We start from the raw sequence: 19201 nt of genomic DNA on the forward strand, positions 1-19201 counted from the left end.
AGAGCAGAGGTCTCTGGAAAACCTTTTGCACCTTTCAAATGCCGTGGCCCTGGCGTTTCAGGTGGCTAAGTTTTTTTTGTGTGTGGGTGTTTTGTTTTTTTTTTCTCCATCACGGAGCATTTGGCACAACTAGCACGTGAAATGTCTTACTCGGAACGTGAATGTTTGTAAGTAAGTTCAGGGGAAGTTACGACAGGCCGTTAACGTCACAGGCATAAGAAATAAGGAGCGTTTGGTTTGCTCACCCGCACAGTGGGGTAAACTCTCCTCACTGGAGCATTTTTTTTAAATGATTGGTTATCTGAGATATTTTTAATATCAGATTTATCGTTATCATAATTCCCTCATGTCGGTCTGATAATGAGTGTGAACCCCTAATTTGGAGTGTTTGGATGTTTCTGTGCGTTTGCCCGTCGCCCACAGCATGGCAGGTCATGAGTGTCACAAATAGGCCAGCAACATACACAAGTTTTATTTTGTAGAATGGCAGTATTTCACAATAATAAAAAAAACTCAATCATTGTTGGTGATGTCATTGTATTTCTATTGTGTGTGAAACTGTAGTTTGGTCCAACATGGCCTAAAGCTGGTTAAGAAAATAGAATTCACAGTCTGGAGATCGGGAAGACCTGGGTTCAATTCTCCCTTGGGCATCTCTGTGTGGAGTTTGCATGTTCTGCCCGTGCATGTGTGGGTTTTCTCCGGGTAATCCGGTTTCCTCCCACATTCCAAAAACTTGCATGTTAGGCTAATTGGCGACTCTAAATTGTTCATAGGTATGAATGTGAGTGTGAATGGTTGTTTGTCTATATGTGCCCTGCCATTGGCTGGCGACCAGTCCAGGGTGTAGCCCGCCTGTCGCCTGAAGTCAACTGGGATAGGCTCCAGCATGCCCCCGCGACCCTAATGAGAAGTGGCATAGAAAATGGATGGATGGAATTGTACAGCGATAAGTATAGACCACAGGATGGTTGACCAAAGGCTGGGCTCTTGCTTCAGATGACCTCTAGCAAAAAGCCAGTCAAGCCTTCAGATGTTTCTTCCTAAAAAGTGGTGGTTATTTGGCCATATGGATCCTCAATAAATCTGGAGGCATAAAGGAGAAGCATACAAGCTGAAGAACACTGTGCCCACCGTCAAGTACTGGTGGTGGTGGAAACATAATGCTATGGAGGTTTCAGCAAGGTCCAAGAAATCATCACAAAGGAGGATTGCATGAGGTTCCTTGTTGAAAACGTGAAGGGATCCACTGAAAATCCAGCTCTGCCACAACAGGAAGTACCAACACGACAATGCTCCCAAACATATCACTCAGATAGTGAAGACAATAGTGACCTGACCTGAATCCAATGGAGAACTTGCAGTGAGAGCTGAAGACCAGACTGATGAGGAGGAAACCATCCAAACCAGACCCAGCTTGAGGCTTTCGTCAAGGAGGAGGGAGTCACCATCACACACAGGAGACATGCAGGAAGCTTGTGAACGTAGAAGTCATCGTCTTAAATGCTTCACGATGAGTTGGAAAAAAAAACTTATCTGCCACCTGAAAGGGTAGCAAAGCCAGGGGCTTATTGTGCAGCGGCATTTGAAAAGTGCAAAAGCAGAGACCACCGTGGAGCCACACCGGCTACTCTGAGCCGGTATCATATCGGTCTTGAGAAGTGGAAAGTTATCAGTATCTGTGGGGAAGAAAAACAAAAAAAAGATATGGGTATTTCTGTTGTTTACTTTTAACGACATTGGACTCAGTACACATTGGGTATGAATCATTTTGAACATGCGATTTTTTTCAAATCTATTAATAAAATACCCCAGAAATGAAGAATTGTTTGATTTGTGATTTGTTCTTATTCTTTCACTTGTTGGTTACATAAACAAACTCACAATGCATTCACTTCATCGCAAAAACTAAGGTTACGAATAATTTTGAGGACAAAATGTATATATATTTGATGCCCTTTTTTCCAAACCAACACCACTAACTTTATGCCTCTCAAGACTGATACAGTACTGATAACATTTTTATATCTACTTTTTAAATTTAGATTTAACTGTAGTTTGTGCACACCTGGAGGTAAGAAGGACTAGAACATAGAACACATGAGTATAGAGCTGTGGGAGCCACCTGCTGTGACCAAGCAAAGTGCACTGTATGGGACACATTCTCCGAGCACCCGCTAGGGAGGTCAGGAGAACCGGACTATGGGGCGGGAGGAGCCACCTGGCATGGCCCAACAATGTGCACTTTAGTCGGGCACACAATCCGAGCAGTCGGTATGACGCCAAAGAGGTCTTTAACGAGCCTTTGCACTTTTCAAACGCCGCAGCGCTGGTGTTTCAGGTGACTGAGAAGGTTTTTGTGTGCTAGATGTTTTTTTTCCCCCCCTCATCACGGTGCATCTGGTACCCTAAATGTCTTCCTCGGAAAGTGAATATTTGCAAGCGAGCTAGGGAAGTCACGACAGGCTGTTAACATCACAGGCAGGAGAAAAAAAGGAGTGCTTAATTTGCTCACAATCTCGCCTCATTGGAATGTTTTCTTTTAATTATTGGTTTTCGGAGCTATTTTTAATTGTCAGTAAGAGAGTAATAAAATCCACTTTGTGTCAAAAAGGTATTTATGACATGTCTTGATTGATTTATGACCCCCTGTCATAAAAGTTTATGACATGCCCCTCCCCCCACCCCCCACCCCCCAACATCAAAGCGTTTTCACACCTATGTGACGAAGATCAAAGCGTTTTCACACCTACGTGACATGTTTATGACAGGGCAATAAAACAATAAAAGTTTATGACGGGCCAATAAAACAATAAAACATCAAAGTGTTTTCACACCTATGTGTCAGGGATCAAAGCATCAGGAAGCAATAAAATTTTATGGCATACCAATAAAACAATAAAAGTTTATGGCATACCAATAAAGCAATAAAACAATAAAACATCAAAGCATCAGGAAGCGGACATGCGGAAGTCATAAACGGACATCTGGAAGCCATAAACCATGAAAGAAGTTTCACACCTATGTGTCAGGGGTCAAAGCATCAGGAAGCGGACATGCGGAAGTCATAAAACAAACAAACAATCATAAAATCATTCCCACGTGACTGTGTTTTCTTCCGGCTGCGTGTGGGGGAAGCCCCCATTCCCATACCCCTCCTTTCCTAACGACCCCCCCCTCCACCCCCACCACCCCCAAGACATCCTCCGGCCTTATCTGGGTGTGTCTCAGCATGTGTGACTGGGGCCCCCAATACCGCCCCCGCCGGCCTGTCTGTGTGTCAGGTTGTGTCTCAAACATGTAGTTTTCTCATTGAAACAATAGAAATAATACTGCTAAAACAGTCAAAGCATTGCATCCTTAGCTCACACGTCCCCATTCAAACCATTTCAATCCGCCATTTGCAAAGACAGTCAAAACACTGATCAAAACAACAGTCAAAACACTGAAAACACTTTTTTTCCACATTCTCATTGAAACAATAGAAATAATACTGCTAAAACAGTCAAAACATTACAACCTTAGCTCACACGTCCCCATTCAAACCATTTAAATCCGCCATTTGCAAAGACAGTCAAAACACTGATCAAAACAACAGTCAAAACACTGAAAACACTTTTTTTCCACATTCTCATTGAAACAATAGAAATAATACTGCTAAAACAGTCAAAACATTACAACCTTAGCTCACACGTCCCCATTCAAACCATTTAAATCCGCCATTTGCAAAGACAGTCAAAACACTGAAAACACTTTTTTTACCATAGTCTCATTGAAACAATACAAGTAATACTGCTAAAACAGTCAAAACATTACAACCTTAGCTCACACGTCCCCATTCAAACCATTTCAATCAGCCAATTGCAAAGACAGTCAAAACACTGATCAAAACAACAGTCAAAACACTGAAAACACTTTTTTTCCACATTCTCATTGAAACAATAGAAATAATACTGCTAAAACAGTCAAAACATTACAACCTTAGATACCAGTCTTTCTACTACAGCTATTTTGTTAAAAATTATATTTTTTAAGAAAATGCCATGATTACCTGTCAGCCGTCCATCCACCAACCTTGTTTCTTCAATAGCAAAGTACAAATGACACATCTAGGCCACTCCCTCATGCATCTAGACCACTCCCCCCAGCCAGCTGATACAATTACTGTTGAAAAATCACAGCTATCAGCTTGACCCCTTGGCGTTAAAACAGACTTTATACATGAAAGCAAATAAAGGTGATATAGAGAGTCAGAGTCAGGAAGCTGTAAAAAACATGAAACCTTGGGACAACTATCTTATCACCCCCCATGACTTATCAACTGTGGATCATTACAATCATCTCTAAGTACCCAAATACAAGAATGTACTATATTCTATTTATTTCCTTAGTTCCAAACGCGTACCAGTATACTGCAAGTACCCAAATACAAGAATGTACTATATCCTTTATTTACAACACAGTAGCAGTATACTGCAAGTACCCAAATACAAGAATGTACTATATTCTATTTATTTATTTATTTCCAAACGTAGTACCAGTATACTGCAAGTACCCAAATACAAGAATGTACTATATTCTATTTATTTATTTATTTCCAAATGCAGTACCAGTATACTGCAAGTACCCAAATACAAGAATGTACTATATTCTTTATTTCCAAATGCAGTACCAGTATACTGCAAGTACCCAAATACAAGAATGTACTATATTCTTTATTTCCAAATGCAGTACCAGTATACTGCAAGCACCCAAATACAAGAATGTACTATATTCTTTATTTCCAAATGCAGTACCAGTATACTGCAAGCACCCAAATACAAGAATGTACTATATTCTATTTATTTATTTATTTTGAAACGCATCAGGCTTTGCCCCCTTTACCTAGTCTTTGTGAAGCTTTGATCAACAGGGCTCCTCTTGGAACTTCTTCTCCTGGCTTGTTTGTCATGAATGAACACCCTGACTCGGGTCCATTTGGTGTGACTTCTCTCGGGAGTCCATCCTGGCCGCATCTCCATTTGGTCTGCTTTCTTATGTTAAAATGTTTTGCATCTCAGCATGATGTATTGGACTTGTAGAGCTTTCCTCACACAGCCATGCTATCCCTGCAGCGTCTTATCTTTTAATCAGCACGCTAGTGTTATGAAGGACTAAAGGAAGGTAGACTTGCAACCATTTGGGCTCTGTTAATAAAAATAAAAAGTCTAGAACATACTGTATAAAGGTGATCTAAAACAATAGATAGTGACTTTGTTAGGTATGTGTCCTTCTGAAAGCCTTTCCTACAAAGGAGTGTCTTGATTGAAAAGTGTGAATGTTGGTCATCAGCAAACCTGATTGTCCTGATGCATACATTTGACATTACAGGGCCAATTCCTCCCCCTAAAGTGGATGCAAATACTGTACATACTGTATGTTGGCTAACAGAAAGACACGCATATACTGTTTACATATGACCAATATTATATTTATTATCACTATGTATATATTGTTAGAGGTTGTTATTATTGTTATTCATTGTCTAGTTGTCCAGATATGATGTTTTGTATGAGTTCTATTTATTATTTTCATTGTGTCCTTTTTAATCACAGTTAATTAGTACATATGTGTACTATTCATTTTGACTTCTCTTTTACTTCTTTCTTCATTTTTTCTTTTTATTACAGTTACAACACGGCGTTCAAGGGGTTGGTAATGACACAATATATGCATGCTACCCGTGCATTCTGTATGAAATCCTACAGAAGTACTGATATGATGCTACTTCAGTTACACATTTGACGAATACATCACTAGCAGCAACTTTAAAGGTTCTTTCAGTTAGATATGCGTATGTGCCTGATAGGACAGGATGCTCCATTTGTTGTATAATGTATAATCATGCCATTCACTCAGAAGGGGTCGTAAGCACAATACGCTTTTTTTATTTATTTAATTTCCAAACACATTGCCGGTATACTGTAAGCATTCAAATACTAAAGCAGAGACATTATTTGATTAAAAAAACAAACCAACAAACATGCCCTGACTTGTCTCCAGGACATGGGGGGGGGGGGGGCCTCAGGAGGCAGGCTATGCTTCCTCAATCTCCACCCCCTTTCGACAGATACCCGAAAAACCATCCGCTGTACTCACGACATTCTACAACCATTTGGGCTCTGTTAATAAAAATAAAAAGTCTAGAACATACTGTATAAAGGTGATCTAAAACAATAGATAGTGACTTTGTTAGGTATGTGTCCTTCTGAAAGCCTTTCCTACAAAGGAGTGTCTTGATTGAAAAGTGTGAGTGTTGGTCATTAGCAAACCTGATTGTCCTGATGCATACATTTGACATTACAGGGCCAATTCCTCCCCCTAAAGTGGATGCAAATACTGTACATACTGTATGTTGGCTAACAGAAAGACACGCATATACTGTTTACATATGACCAATATTATATTTATTATCACTATGTATATATTGCGCTTAATGCACCCGGAAAGATTGGTTAGAGGTTGTTATTATTGTTATTCATTGTCTAGTTGTGCAGATATGATGTTTTGTATGAGTTCTATTAATTATTTTCATTGTGTCCTTTTTAATCACAGTTAATTAGTACATATGTGTACTATTCATTTTGACTTCTCTTTTACTTCTTTCTTCATTTTTTCTTTTTATTACAGTTACAACACGCCGTTCAAGGGGTTGGTAATGACACAATATATGCATGCTACCCGTGCATTCTGTATGAAATCCTACAGAAGTACTGATTTTTTTATTTATTTAATTTCCAAACACATCGCCGGTATACTGTAAGCATTCAAATACTAAAGCAGAGACATTATTTGATTAAAAAACCAAACCAACAAACATGCCCTGACTTGTCTCCAGGACATGGGGGGCCTCAGGAGGCAGGCTATGCTTCCTCAATCTCCACCCCCTTTCGACAGATACCCGAAAAACCATCCGCTGTACCCACGACATTCTACTGTCATCTGGAACTTGATTGAGAGAAGGAGACTCTTTTTCCCCCAACCCCTATTTAATTCAACATGGCGCAGCAGAGGTCTTCAGGTAATATTCACCCTTTACTGATTACCACAAACCCATCATCCATCATTGGAGAACATTCCTATCATAAGAAAGTCCTATGTAAAACACTATTGTCTAAACATTGACTAATATTTGTTTTTAAAAGTGTTCATTAGATATAGAATATCATGTGTAGATATATATGTACTGTATGATATAGATTTCCTTTTCATCTCTGACATTATCTTAAAATATGCTTGATACTACTGTGTTGCCGGGCAAATTCGTAAGACCACTGGTAAACAACAGATGCATCACCCATAGCAAAACATACTTTCTCATCAATACAGTTAATCTTGTTGTTTTATTTCTAATGTCATTATTTTCTTTATAATCATACAGGAATCATCAAGGATCCACACAATAAGACGGCTGAATGCACCAACCTCGACAATGTCCCTACAACTTGGGGTTATGCCGACAATGAATCGACCTACGTGCCCGTTTATCGGCACGACGAAGTAACCTCTGCTGAAGACGTTGGAAGGGCGACAAGATTCACTGCAAACATCATCACCCTCTTCCAAACCTTACTGAAAAAATGTTTGAATCAGGTAGCGTGGGAAATAGCACGATCTGAATGCAACGGCTGCATCATAGAACATCCAAGCCAGTTGCAGCATTCCTGTCTCAATGAACGAGGAAGAGTCATTTACATCAACCACTACAGCAGGGTAGTTGACAGCGTTTTCCGTCCTACCCTGACAACCGCACTTCAGCAGCTGTCATGTGTAGAACCAGGATACGTTGTTATAAGTACAGAGAGACTTCTTGGTGCTGCCGAAGCAATAATACACGACCTGATGGAGAAAGCATGCTTTGGTCGCACTCAGGACGACGATGAGGAGCAAGGAAACGAGCCCTCACATAGAAAAATATCCATGGCTTTCTTGACATGGTTACACTAAAAACCATGTGTCTTCTTTTGTTTTTATTAACTTTTATATCTCTTTTATACAAAAATGTACATTTTTATATGTAGGATTACCTCACTTATGTACTTCAAATGACAAATTTATTCCTTTGTTTTATCCTGTCACGGTTAGGTACTGCAATGGGGGGCGCTACTGCTCCAACGACCTATTTCCCTTCCCCCACTTCCTGCTCAGCCATGGCTGCTAATTGTCCATAGTTTTTCCGAGACTGCGTACACGCGTGCGTTCCTGCGCTTTCCCCTTGTTTCTTTTTTCCTGGCTCAAACAACAATTGTTAAGAATATAGATTTTTTCTGCGTGTTTGCGTGTGTACAGTTTTCGCTGGTTGGTGTTCTTATATTTTTGGGTGAAAAAGCATCATTTACATCCAAGGATGGAGACCACCTTTAACCGTCAATAAAAGAGTTCTTTAAAAACTATGCCTCTATTTCCTCATTCGCTTTTCAATAAGCACAATCTTCCAACAACACGTCTTCATTGCATTATGAACACGAACATTTGTAGAGTGACGACGAGCGTCGGACAGTACAGTGACATAAAAGGCTTTGCAGAAGTATGAAAGAAAGTGTGAAAACTAACGTTTGCCTTCCTTACTGTGTTACCAATGCTAACCAGGCTACATAGAAAATCAATACAAATAAGTAATTACATTTCTCAATCAAAAACTATGACATACAACTGCAGAATGAACTTGATCGGTACGTGAAATCATTTGCTGCTCAAATCTGAACGTAAAGAATGAGAAGTGCTGTGTGCCACCCCGTGACAACTTGTGCACAATGTCGGTTAGCCCGACCGTACCAACGCACTGTTCTTAAAATTTAACACTTTAAAACTGAGGACTTGAAATTAAAAACGTTGTTAGTAATATACAAAACTAAAAAGAACCAGCCCCACAGTAACATCCAACAATTGTCTGCCAATAGAAATGAGAAATATAGCTTAAGGTGAACACAAAGTCTGAAAGTACAGTGTACACGTACAACCCTTAAGAGTCAATGTGTCACACGGAGAGGTACGGATCTATGGAATAATTTTGATGAAGACTTAAAAGGTGCAATTACTCTACAACTATTGAAAAGACATTATAAACATTTAAATATGATAAATAAAGGTACATCAGTGGTATTATTGTGTCACACAAGGTTTTGTGTTGTTTTTGCATGCAAATATTTCAAGTACAATTGTTCCCTCTTATTTCGCCATTGAGAAAAAAATATTGTAGTAGTAGAGGGTAGTTTGGATAGGAGTTGTAGCAGGTCAGTGAATTTCAATAATTGTGATGCACTGAAAGCAGGACTCACACATCCTAAAAAGCAGTACATAATAAAAAAGTGCACATTACATTTTAATAATGGGTCAGAAAACAGTGACAAGGTTTTTAAACTTTTCTTTTTTTATGCAATCCAAGTTGCCAACAGTTGATGTATTCATCTCTGTGGATAAGGTGGCATACAGCACTTCTCATTCTTTACGTTCAGATTTGAGCAGCAAATGATTTCACGTACCGATCAAGTTCATTCTGCAGTTGTATGTGATAGTTTTTGATTGAGAAATGTAATTACTTATTTGTATTGGTTTTCTATGTAGCCTGGTTAGCATTGGTAACACAGTAAGGAAGGCAAACGTTAGTTTCACACTTTCTTTCATACTTCTGCAAAGCCTTTTATGTCACTGTACTGTCCGACGCTCGTCGTCACTCTACAAATGTTCGTGTTCATAATGCAATGAAGACGTGTTGTTGGAAGATTGTGCTTATTGAAAAGCGAATGAGGAAATAGAGGCATAGTTTTTAAAGAACTCTTTTATTGACGGTTAAAGGTGGTCTCCATCCTTGGATGTAAATGACGCTTTTTCACCCAAAAATATAACAACACCAACCAGCAAAAACTGTACACACGCAAGCACGCAGAAAAAAAAATCTATATTCTTAACAATTGTTGTTTGAGCCAGGAAAAAAGAAACAAAAGGGGAAAGCACAGGAACGCACGCGTGTACGCAGTCTCGGAAAAACAATGGACAATTAGCAGCCATGGCTGAGCAGGAAGTGGGGGCGGGAAACAGGCTGTTGGAGCAGTAGCGCCCCCCATTGCAGTACCTAACCGTGACAGGATAAAACAAAGGAATAAATTTGTCATTTGAAGTACATAAGTGAGGTAATCCTACATATAAAAATGTCCATTTTTGTATAAAAGAGATATAAAAGTTAATAAAAACAAAAGAAGACACATGGTTTTTAGTGTAACCATGTCAAGAAAGCCATGGATATTTTTGTAGGTGAGGGCTCATTTCCTTGCTCCTCATCGTCGTCCTGAGTGCGACCAAAGCATGCTTTCTCCATCAGGTCGTGTATTATTACTTCGGCAGCACCAAGAAGTCTCTCTGTACTTATAACAACGTATCCTGGTTCTACACATGACAGCTGCTGAAGTGCGGTTGTCAGGGTAGGACGGAAAACGCTGTCAACTACCCTGCTGTAGTGGTTGATGTAAATGACTCTTCCTCGTTCATTTAGACAGGAATGCTGCAACTGGCTTGGATGTTCTATGATGCAGCCGTTGCATTCAGATCGTGCTATTTCCCACGCTACCTGATTCAAACATTTTTTCAGTAAGGTTTGGAAGAGGGTGATGATGTTTGCAGTGAATCTTGTCGCCCTTCCAACGTCTTCAGACGGGGTTACGTCGTCGTGCCGATAAACGGGCACGTAGGTCGATTCATTGTCGGCATAACCCCAAGTTGTAGGGACATTGTCGAGGTTGGTGCATTCAGCCGTCTTATTGTGTGGATCCTTGATGATTCCTGTATGATTATAAAGAAAATAATGACATTAGAAATAAAACAAACAACAAGATTAACTGTATTGATGAGAAAGTATGTTTTGCTATGGGTGATGCATCTGTTGTTTACCAGTGGTCTTACGAATTTGCCCGGCAATACAGTAGTATCAAGCATATTTTAAGATAATGTCAGAGATGAAAAGGAAATCTATATCATACAGTACATATATATCTACACATGATATTCTATATCTAATGAACACTTTTAAAAACAAATATTAGTCAATGTTTAGACAATAGTGTTTTACATAGGACTTTCTTATGATAGGAATGTTCTCCAATGATGGATGATGGGTTTGTGGTAATCAGTAAAGGGTGAATATTACCTGAAGACCTCTGCTGCGCCATGTTGAATTAAATAGGGGTTGGGGGAAAAAGAGTCTCCTTCTCTCAATCAAGTTCCAGATGACAGTAGAATGTCGTGGGTACAGCGGATGGTTTTTCGGGTATCTGTCGAAAGGGGGTGGAGATTGAGGAAGCATAGCCTGCCTCCTGAGGCCCCCCATGTCCTGGAGACAAGTCAGGGCATGTTTGTTGGTTTGGTTTTTTAATCAAATAATGTCTCTGCTTTAGTATTTGAATGCTTACAGTATACCGGCGATGTGTTTGGAAATTAAATAAATAAAAAAATCAGTACTTCTGTAGGATTTCATACAGAATGCACGGGTAGCATGCATATATTGTGTCATTACCAACCCCTTGAACGGCGTGTTGTAACTGTAATAAAAAGAAAAAATGAAGAAAGAAGTAAAAGAGAAGTCAAAATGAATAGTACACATATGTACTAATTAACTGTGATTAAAAAGGACACAATGAAAATAATTAATAGAACTCATACAAAACATCATATCTGCACAACTAGACAATGAATAACAATAATAACAACCTCTAACCAATCTTTCCGGGTGCATTAAGCGCAATATATACATAGTGATAATAAATATAATATTGGTCATATGTAAACAGTATATGCGTGTCTTTCTGTTAGCCAACATACAGTATGTACAGTATTTGCATCCACTTTAGGGGGAGGAATTGGCCCTGTAATGTCAAATGTATGCATCAGGACAATCAGGTTTGCTAATGACCAACACTCACACTTTTCAATCAAGACACTCCTTTGTAGGAAAGGCTTTCAGAAGGACACATACCTAACAAAGTCACTATCTATTGTTTTAGATCACCTTTATACAGTATGTTCTAGACTTTTTATTTTTATTAACAGAGCCCAAATGGTTGTAGAATGTCGTGAGTACAGCGGATGGTTTTTCGGGTATCTGTCGAAAGGGGGTGGAGATTGAGGAAGCATAGCCTGCCTCCTGAGGCCCCCCCCCCCCCATGTCCTGGAGACAAGTCAGGGCATGTTTGTTGGTTTGTTTTTTTAATCAAATAATGTCTCTGCTTTAGTATTTGAATGCTTACAGTATACCGGCAATGTGTTTGGAAATTAAATAAATAAAAAAAGCGTATTGTGCTTACGACCCCTTCTGAGTGAATGGCATGATTATACATTATACAACAAATGGAGCATCCTGTCCTATCAGGCACATACGCATATCTAACTGAAAGAACCTTTAAAGTTGCTGCTAGTGATGTATTCGTCAAATGTGTAACTGAAGTAGCATCATATCAGTACTTCTGTAGGATTTCATACAGAATGCACGGGTAGCATGCATATATTGTGTCATTACCAACCCCTTGAACGCCGTGTTGTAACTGTAATAAAAAGAAAAAATGAAGAAAGAAGTAAAAGAGAAGTCAAAATGAATAGTACACATATGTACTAATTAACTGTGATTAAAAAGGACACAATGAAAATAATAAATAGAACTCATACAAAACATCATATCTGGACAACTAGACAATGAATAACAATAATAACAACCTCTAACAATATATACATAGTGATAATAAATATAATATTGGTCATATGTAAACAGTATATGCGTGTCTTTCTGTTAGCCAACATACAGTATGTACAGTATTTGCATCCACTTTAGGGGGAGGAATTGGCCCTGTAATGTCAAATGTATGCATCAGGACAATCAGGTTTGCTGATGACCAACATTCACACTTTTCAATCAAGACACTCCTTTGTAGGAAAGGCTTTCAGAAGGACACATACCTAACAAAGTCACTATCTATTGTTTTAGATCACCTTTATACAGTATGTTCTAGACTTTTTATTTTTATTAACAGAGCCCAAATGGTTGCAAGTCTACCTTCCTTTAGTCCTTCATAACACTAGCGTGCTGATTAAAAGATAAGACGCTGCAGGGATAGCATGGCTGTGTGAGGAAAGCTCTACAAGTCCAATACATCATGCTGAGATGCAAAACATTTTAACATAAGAAAGCAGACCAAATGGAGATGCGGCCAGGATGGACTCCCGAGAGAAGTCACACCAAATGGACCCGAGTCAGGGTGTTCATTCATGACAAACAAGCCAGGAGAAGAAGTTCCAAGAGGAGCCCTGTTGATCAAAGCTTCACAAAGACTAGGTAAAGGGGGCAAAGCCTGATGCGTTTCAAAATAAATAAATAAATAGAATATAGTACATTCTTGTATTTGGGTGCTTGCAGTATACTGGTACTGCATTTGGAAATAAAGAATATAGTACATTCTTGTATTTGGGTGCTTGCAGTATACTGGTACTGCATTTGGAAATAAAGAATATAGTACATTCTTGTATTTGGGTACTTGCAGTATACTGGTACTGCATTTGGAAATAAAGAATATAGTACATTCTTGTATTTGGGTACTTGCAGTATACTGGTACTGCATTTGGAAATAAATAAATAAATAGAATATAGTACATTCTTGTATTTGGGTACTTGCAGTATACTGGTACTACGTTTGGAAATAAATAAATAAATAGAATATAGTACATTCTTGTATTTGGGTACTTGCAGTATACTGCTACTGTGTTGTAAATAAAGGATATAGTACATTCTTGTATTTGGGTACTTGCAGTATACTGGTACGCGTTTGGAACTAAGGAAATAAATAGAATATAGTACATTCTTGTATTTGGGTACTTAGAGATGATTGTAATGATCCACAGTTGATAAGTCATGGGGGGTGATAAGATAGTTGTCCCAAGGTTTCATGTTTTTTACAGCTTCCTGACTCTGACTCTCTATATCACCTTTATTTGCTTTCATGTATAAAGTCTGTTTTAACGCCAAGGGGTCAAGCTGATAGCTGTGATTTTTCAACAGTAATTGTATCAGCTGGCTGGGGGGAGTGGTCTAGATGCATGAGGGAGTGGCCTAGATGTGTCATTTGTACTTTGCTATTGAAGAAACAAGGTTGGTGGATGGACGGCTGACAGGTAATCATGGCATTTTCTTAAAAAATATAATTTTTAACAAAATAGCTGTAGTAGAAAGACTGGTATCTAAGGTTGTAATGTTTTGACTGTTTTAGCAGTATTATTTCTATTGTTTCAATGAGAATGTGGAAAAAAAGTGTTTTCAGTGTTTTGACTGTTGTTTTGATCAGTGTTTTGACTGTCTTTGCAATTGGCTGATTGAAATGGTTTGAATGGGGACGTGTGAGCTAAGGTTGTAATGTTTTGACTGTTTTAGCAGTATTACTTGTATTGTTTCAATGAGACTATGGTAAAAAAAGTGTTTTCAGTGTTTTGACTGTCTTTGCAAATGGCGGATTTAAATGGTTTGAATGGGGACGTGTGAGCTAAGGTTGTAATGTTTTGACTGTTTTAGCAGTATTATTTCTATTGTTTCAATGAGAATGTGGAAAAAAAGTGTTTTCAGTGTTTTGACTGTTGTTTTGATCAGTGTTTTGACTGTCTTTGCAAATGGCGGATTTAAATGGTTTGAATGGGGACGTGTGAGCTAAGGTTGTAATGTTTTGACTGTTTTAGCAGTATTATTTCTATTGTTTCAATGAGAATGTGGAAAAAAAGTGTTTTCAGTGTTTTGACTGTTGTTTTGATCAGTGTTTTGACTGTCTTTGCAAATGGCGGATTGAAATGGTTTGAATGGGGACGTGTGAGCTAAGGATGCAATGCTTTGACTGTTTTAGCAGTATTATTTCTATTGTTTCAATGAGAAAACTACATGTTTGAGACACAACCTGACACACAGACAGGCCGGCGGGGGCGGTATTGGGGGCCCCAGTCACACATGCTGAGACACACCCAGATAAGGCCGGAGGATGTCTTGGGGGTGGTGGGGGTGGAGGGGGGGGTCGTTAGGAAAGGAGGGGTATGGGAATGGGGGCTTCCCCCACACGCAGCCGGAAGAAAACACAGTCACGTGGGAATGATTTTATGATTGTTTGTTTGTTTTATGACTTCCGCATGTCCGCTTCCTGATGCTTTGACCCCTGACACATAGGTGTGAAACTTCTTTCATGGTTTATGGCTTCCAGATGTCCGTTTATGACTTCCGCATGTCCGCTTCCTGATGCTTTGATGTTTTATTGTTTTATTGCTTTATTGGTATGCCATAAACTTTTATTGTTTTATTGGTATGCCATAAAATTTTATTGCTTCCTGATGCTTTGATCCCTGACACATAGGTGTGAAAACACTTTGATGTTTTATTGTTTTATTGGCCCGTCATAAACTTTTATTGTTTTATTGCCCTGTCATAAACATGTCACGTAGGTGTGAAAACGCTTTGATCTTCGTCACATAGGTGTGAAAACGCTTTGATGTTGGGGGGTGGGGGGTGGGGGGAGGGGCATGTCATAAACTTTTATGACAGGGGGTCATAAATCAATCAAGACATGTCATAAATACCTTTTTGACACAAAGTGGATTTTATTACTCTCTTCAGTATGACATAATTCCCTCACATTGGCCCAGTAATTATCAACCCCTTGATACTGTATATCAGGGGTGTCCAATATTTTCCTTGGTAAACAATAAAAAGGATACAGGGGCTAAGTTGATATTTTTCATGTTTTAAACTAACCCGTGTATGTATGCTAAAAAGTTATACCTGTTTGCATCTCAGCTTTGTGTTATAGGTGACCAAGTGTATTATTGCGATGAACTATTTCTGCGCTACCCGGATTCTACTTTTGCTGTTGGTTTTCAGTTATACAAAACTTCCTTCTTGCAATTTTTTTGTAACATCGACTTTATTCCCATAATATTGTGACTTTGTTCTTGTAATATTATAATTTTTTAAAAACTTACTTTCCCAAAAATTTCAAGTTTATTCATTTTCTGTTTTTCAATAATTACGTGTTCAAAATGTGTTTACTATTACTGTATGCTTCAAAAGTAGTATGATTTTATTCTCATAAAAATGTTTTAAAAATATTTTTCTTATGACTTTATGATGCCTTATTGGAATATTTTCAAAAATCCATTTTTCCCACTTTTGTTGCTTTTGACAGTTTTTCTTTTTTTTTTTTTTTTTTTTTACTGTTTTTACAATGTGCCAAGGCACGATAAAATCAGCTGCGGATCTCACTTTGAACCCCTGCTGTGTATATACAGTTGAAGGCCTTTTTTTCTTTCAGTTTTGAGCCGTTTTACAAAATTATAATTATGGAAAATACTGACGTACCCTTGTGCTCCTTTATTGTTCAGTATGAGACCCTTGGTGGAAAAAGTTAGGACACCCCAGGCTTAAAAAGCTGCCAAATAACAGCGCTAAATGTCCCCCATCTATGCTGTTTGAAAAAAGGAAGCAGTGTGCGGAAAAGCGAGCTATCTGGCAACATGACGAGGCGCTTTGTGTGTATGAGGCCACTAGCCTGACTGCCGCTTTTATTTTCCGGGTTGCTCTCCGCGCACGCGGCAGTTGCTCGGCTGCGGCTGCCAGCTGACACTCACGCCGAGGAGGGGAGGTCAGGGCTGACTCTCTCCGTGTCTGTCGCTCTGTGTGTCAGCGAGGGTACGGCTAACCAGCTCAGCATCACAACCACCATCATCATCATCATGGCGGACCAAGGCGAAGCCCCCGCTCCGGTCCAGTCGCCGCAACCATCGCCGACAACCAGCTGGCCAATTAGCAGGGAGTCGTACGAGCTACAGGAAGTCATCGGTTAGTACACAGAGATGTCATGGAACCATTGTACACACTATTTATCTATTATCTGCGTATTCCTGGCTGTTACTGACCGGTAAATGAAAGGCCCACCGGCTTTTTTCTCCACGTGAATTCGCCACTGCGGATGTTAAGTCATTTGCTAGCTACCCGGCTGACATCACACGTGTGACTCTGACCAAGCGGATTCTACCGAAGTCCGGTCGGTACTTGAACGTGTCACGTTGCCTTCGTGGCCTTTCCTAGTACTGTAGTTGACAAAGATGCCGACTTGTGGCGTCATGGGGTAGTTTATGAGAGATGGCTAATAAACAAAGCGAATGCTGCAAGTTAGATGCAAACAAATACGTAAAGCCCAAACAATGTGACAAACAACATGAATATGACAGGCAGGAGAGTAGAATAAAATCAATTAACGAACTGAATCAATGAAGCAAATTATTATAATTAGCACAGTTTTAAAGGCTAATTTGTATAATAGATAATGACGCATGTGCATGTCATTTTTCTAGACTTTCTGGGAGACAAAAAGTGAGCAAACATGAAAGCAAAGCATGTTTTAGAGATACAAATGAACTTTTTTGATCGCTTCTCTTTTGTCTTTTTTTTGTTTTGATGTTACAAGCAAGAAAGAACGAATTACTATTGCAACAACACATCAGTAGGGCAAACTAACCTGTCTCACGACGATCTAAACCAGGGATGCTCACATTTTCAGCCTGCGAGCTACTTTTAAAATGACCAAGTCCCAACGATCTACCTCCTACTATAAATATAGAAAATATATATATTTACTATATTTAAAAAAATGAGTACGTATTTATGTACGTTATAAATGTGTATCAGGGATGCACGCACTTTTTCAGCATGCAAGTTACAAGTCAGAATTATTTACCTCTTTCTATAAAACATATTTAAAATCTAACCCGTAAACTTTGAAATAGTATTGTAAATATTAATGATTAGTATTTCACATTCACATTTTCAAAGTTTACAGGTAATCAAAGTAGATGTCATAATTCTATTCAATATGTCAAAGATAATTCCTCAATAGTTGTGTACATAATCTGAATACTTGTAATACTGTATGTCAGTCAAAATAGGACACACAGTTCATGTATTGCATCCAGTTAGCATTTGCTATCAAACATTACCGATACACAAGAATTGAAAATGCAATAGATTAAGTTATAGATAGTTTAAGAAGTGGACGTGTAGAAAACACAGATTTCTGTAATGGAGTTACATGATGCGAAGCAAAGCCATCAAACAATACACTTTTTTTCTACATAACTAGCCGCGACAAGTGAACAGATAATTTTTGTTATAGATATCAGCATCTTACCGCTGAGTTAGTTTATCAGTAATCAGAATAATAAAGATTAAAGTGTGTCGTGTGAAATGCCGCGGTCAGGAGGGGAGCTTAATGTCAGCTGGCTGACGTCATATGACTTCTGCAAAGTAATGTTTACGCGATCGACCCAAACTACCTTGGCGGTCTACCGATAGCTCGCAATCGACATAATGGGCACCCCTGTTCTAAACCCAGCTCCTGTTCCCTATTAGTCGGTGAACAATCCACTGCTTGGTGAATTCTTCCCAATGATAGAAAGAGCTGACATCGAAGGATCAAAAAGCGATGCTTGGCCGCTACAAACAAGAGATCCAAATGGTAGCTTTTTTGACGTCTCCTACGTGAAACCCAAAAAGTCAGAAGGATCGCCAGGCCTATATTACTATTGCAACAACTACGGGTCTAACGATTTGATTTAAAAACCGTTTGACTTGTATCACGATTCGTGGTTGCGATATGATTCAAGGACAATATTGGTTCATTTAAAACGATATTATCTGAAACAATTCAGTAACTTTAAATCGATTGAGTAACTTTTTTAGCCAAATATTCAACCAATCTGACTGTGAAACTAATACCTGGGTGAAGTTTCCTACATTCCCATTGTTTTTGGTAATGCAATCAGGTATAAATTAATTATGAATATCAAACAAACTAGTAAACAACAGTGGCAAATACATTCACATTTTATTTGAATCAAGTGCAACCAACACTTCAGGTTGAATTAACAATGAATGAAATAACAGATTGAATTAAATCAAGTCTTTGATTAATTATATCCGCTAAAACATAACTCGAACTTTAATTTGATACCTCATTCACTTCTCTACCCCAAGTATTAAAGAAGTTATAGCAAATTTCATAGCGGGAAATACTAGTGCCTTTGGTTCCCATTGCTTTAACAAAGAGTCTAGACAAAAGCTGTGATCGACCCACGGACCTTGGCAAGTACAACCGTATGA

General features: G+C 38.8%; 1 protein-coding gene and 1 long non-coding RNA gene across 9 annotated transcripts in view; one reads left to right on the forward strand and one right to left on the reverse strand.

Annotated features, from left to right (window-relative positions):
* The window catches only part of stk39 (serine threonine kinase 39), an 87576-nt gene that overhangs the window by 1264 nt on the left and 67111 nt on the right, over window positions 1–19201 (forward strand). For 5 of the 7 annotated variants that reach the window (XM_054788418.1, XM_054788420.1, XM_054788421.1 and 2 more), the window contains exon 2: window positions 16728–16882. The exons of 1 other annotated variant lie outside the window; for it this stretch is intronic. In XM_054788418.1, coding sequence (XP_054644393.1) covers window positions 16728–16882 — 155 coding nt within the window. Of the gene's footprint in view, window positions 1–16639; window positions 16883–19201 lie in introns of all 7 variants that reach the window. One more of the 7 variants, XM_054788423.1, reaches the window with a different exon arrangement.
* LOC129188245 (uncharacterized) lies at window positions 272–17128 on the reverse strand. 2 transcript variants are annotated; one of them, XR_008572572.1, is made up of 3 exons: window positions 16960–17125; window positions 16672–16866; window positions 272–1679 (listed from the first exon to the last, which is right to left on the reverse strand). It is a non-coding gene; the product is annotated as an uncharacterized LOC129188245 (long non-coding RNA). The 2 variants fall into 2 exon arrangements; XR_008572573.1 differs by lacking the exon at window positions 272–1679 and adding an exon at window positions 9829–10815 and having other exon boundaries at window positions 11180–16866; window positions 16960–17128.

The sequence above is a fragment of the Dunckerocampus dactyliophorus genome, chromosome 9, assembly GCF_027744805.1.
Source record: "Dunckerocampus dactyliophorus isolate RoL2022-P2 chromosome 9, RoL_Ddac_1.1, whole genome shotgun sequence".
In the NCBI taxonomy this organism is placed as follows: domain Eukaryota; kingdom Metazoa; phylum Chordata; class Actinopteri; order Syngnathiformes; family Syngnathidae; genus Dunckerocampus; species Dunckerocampus dactyliophorus.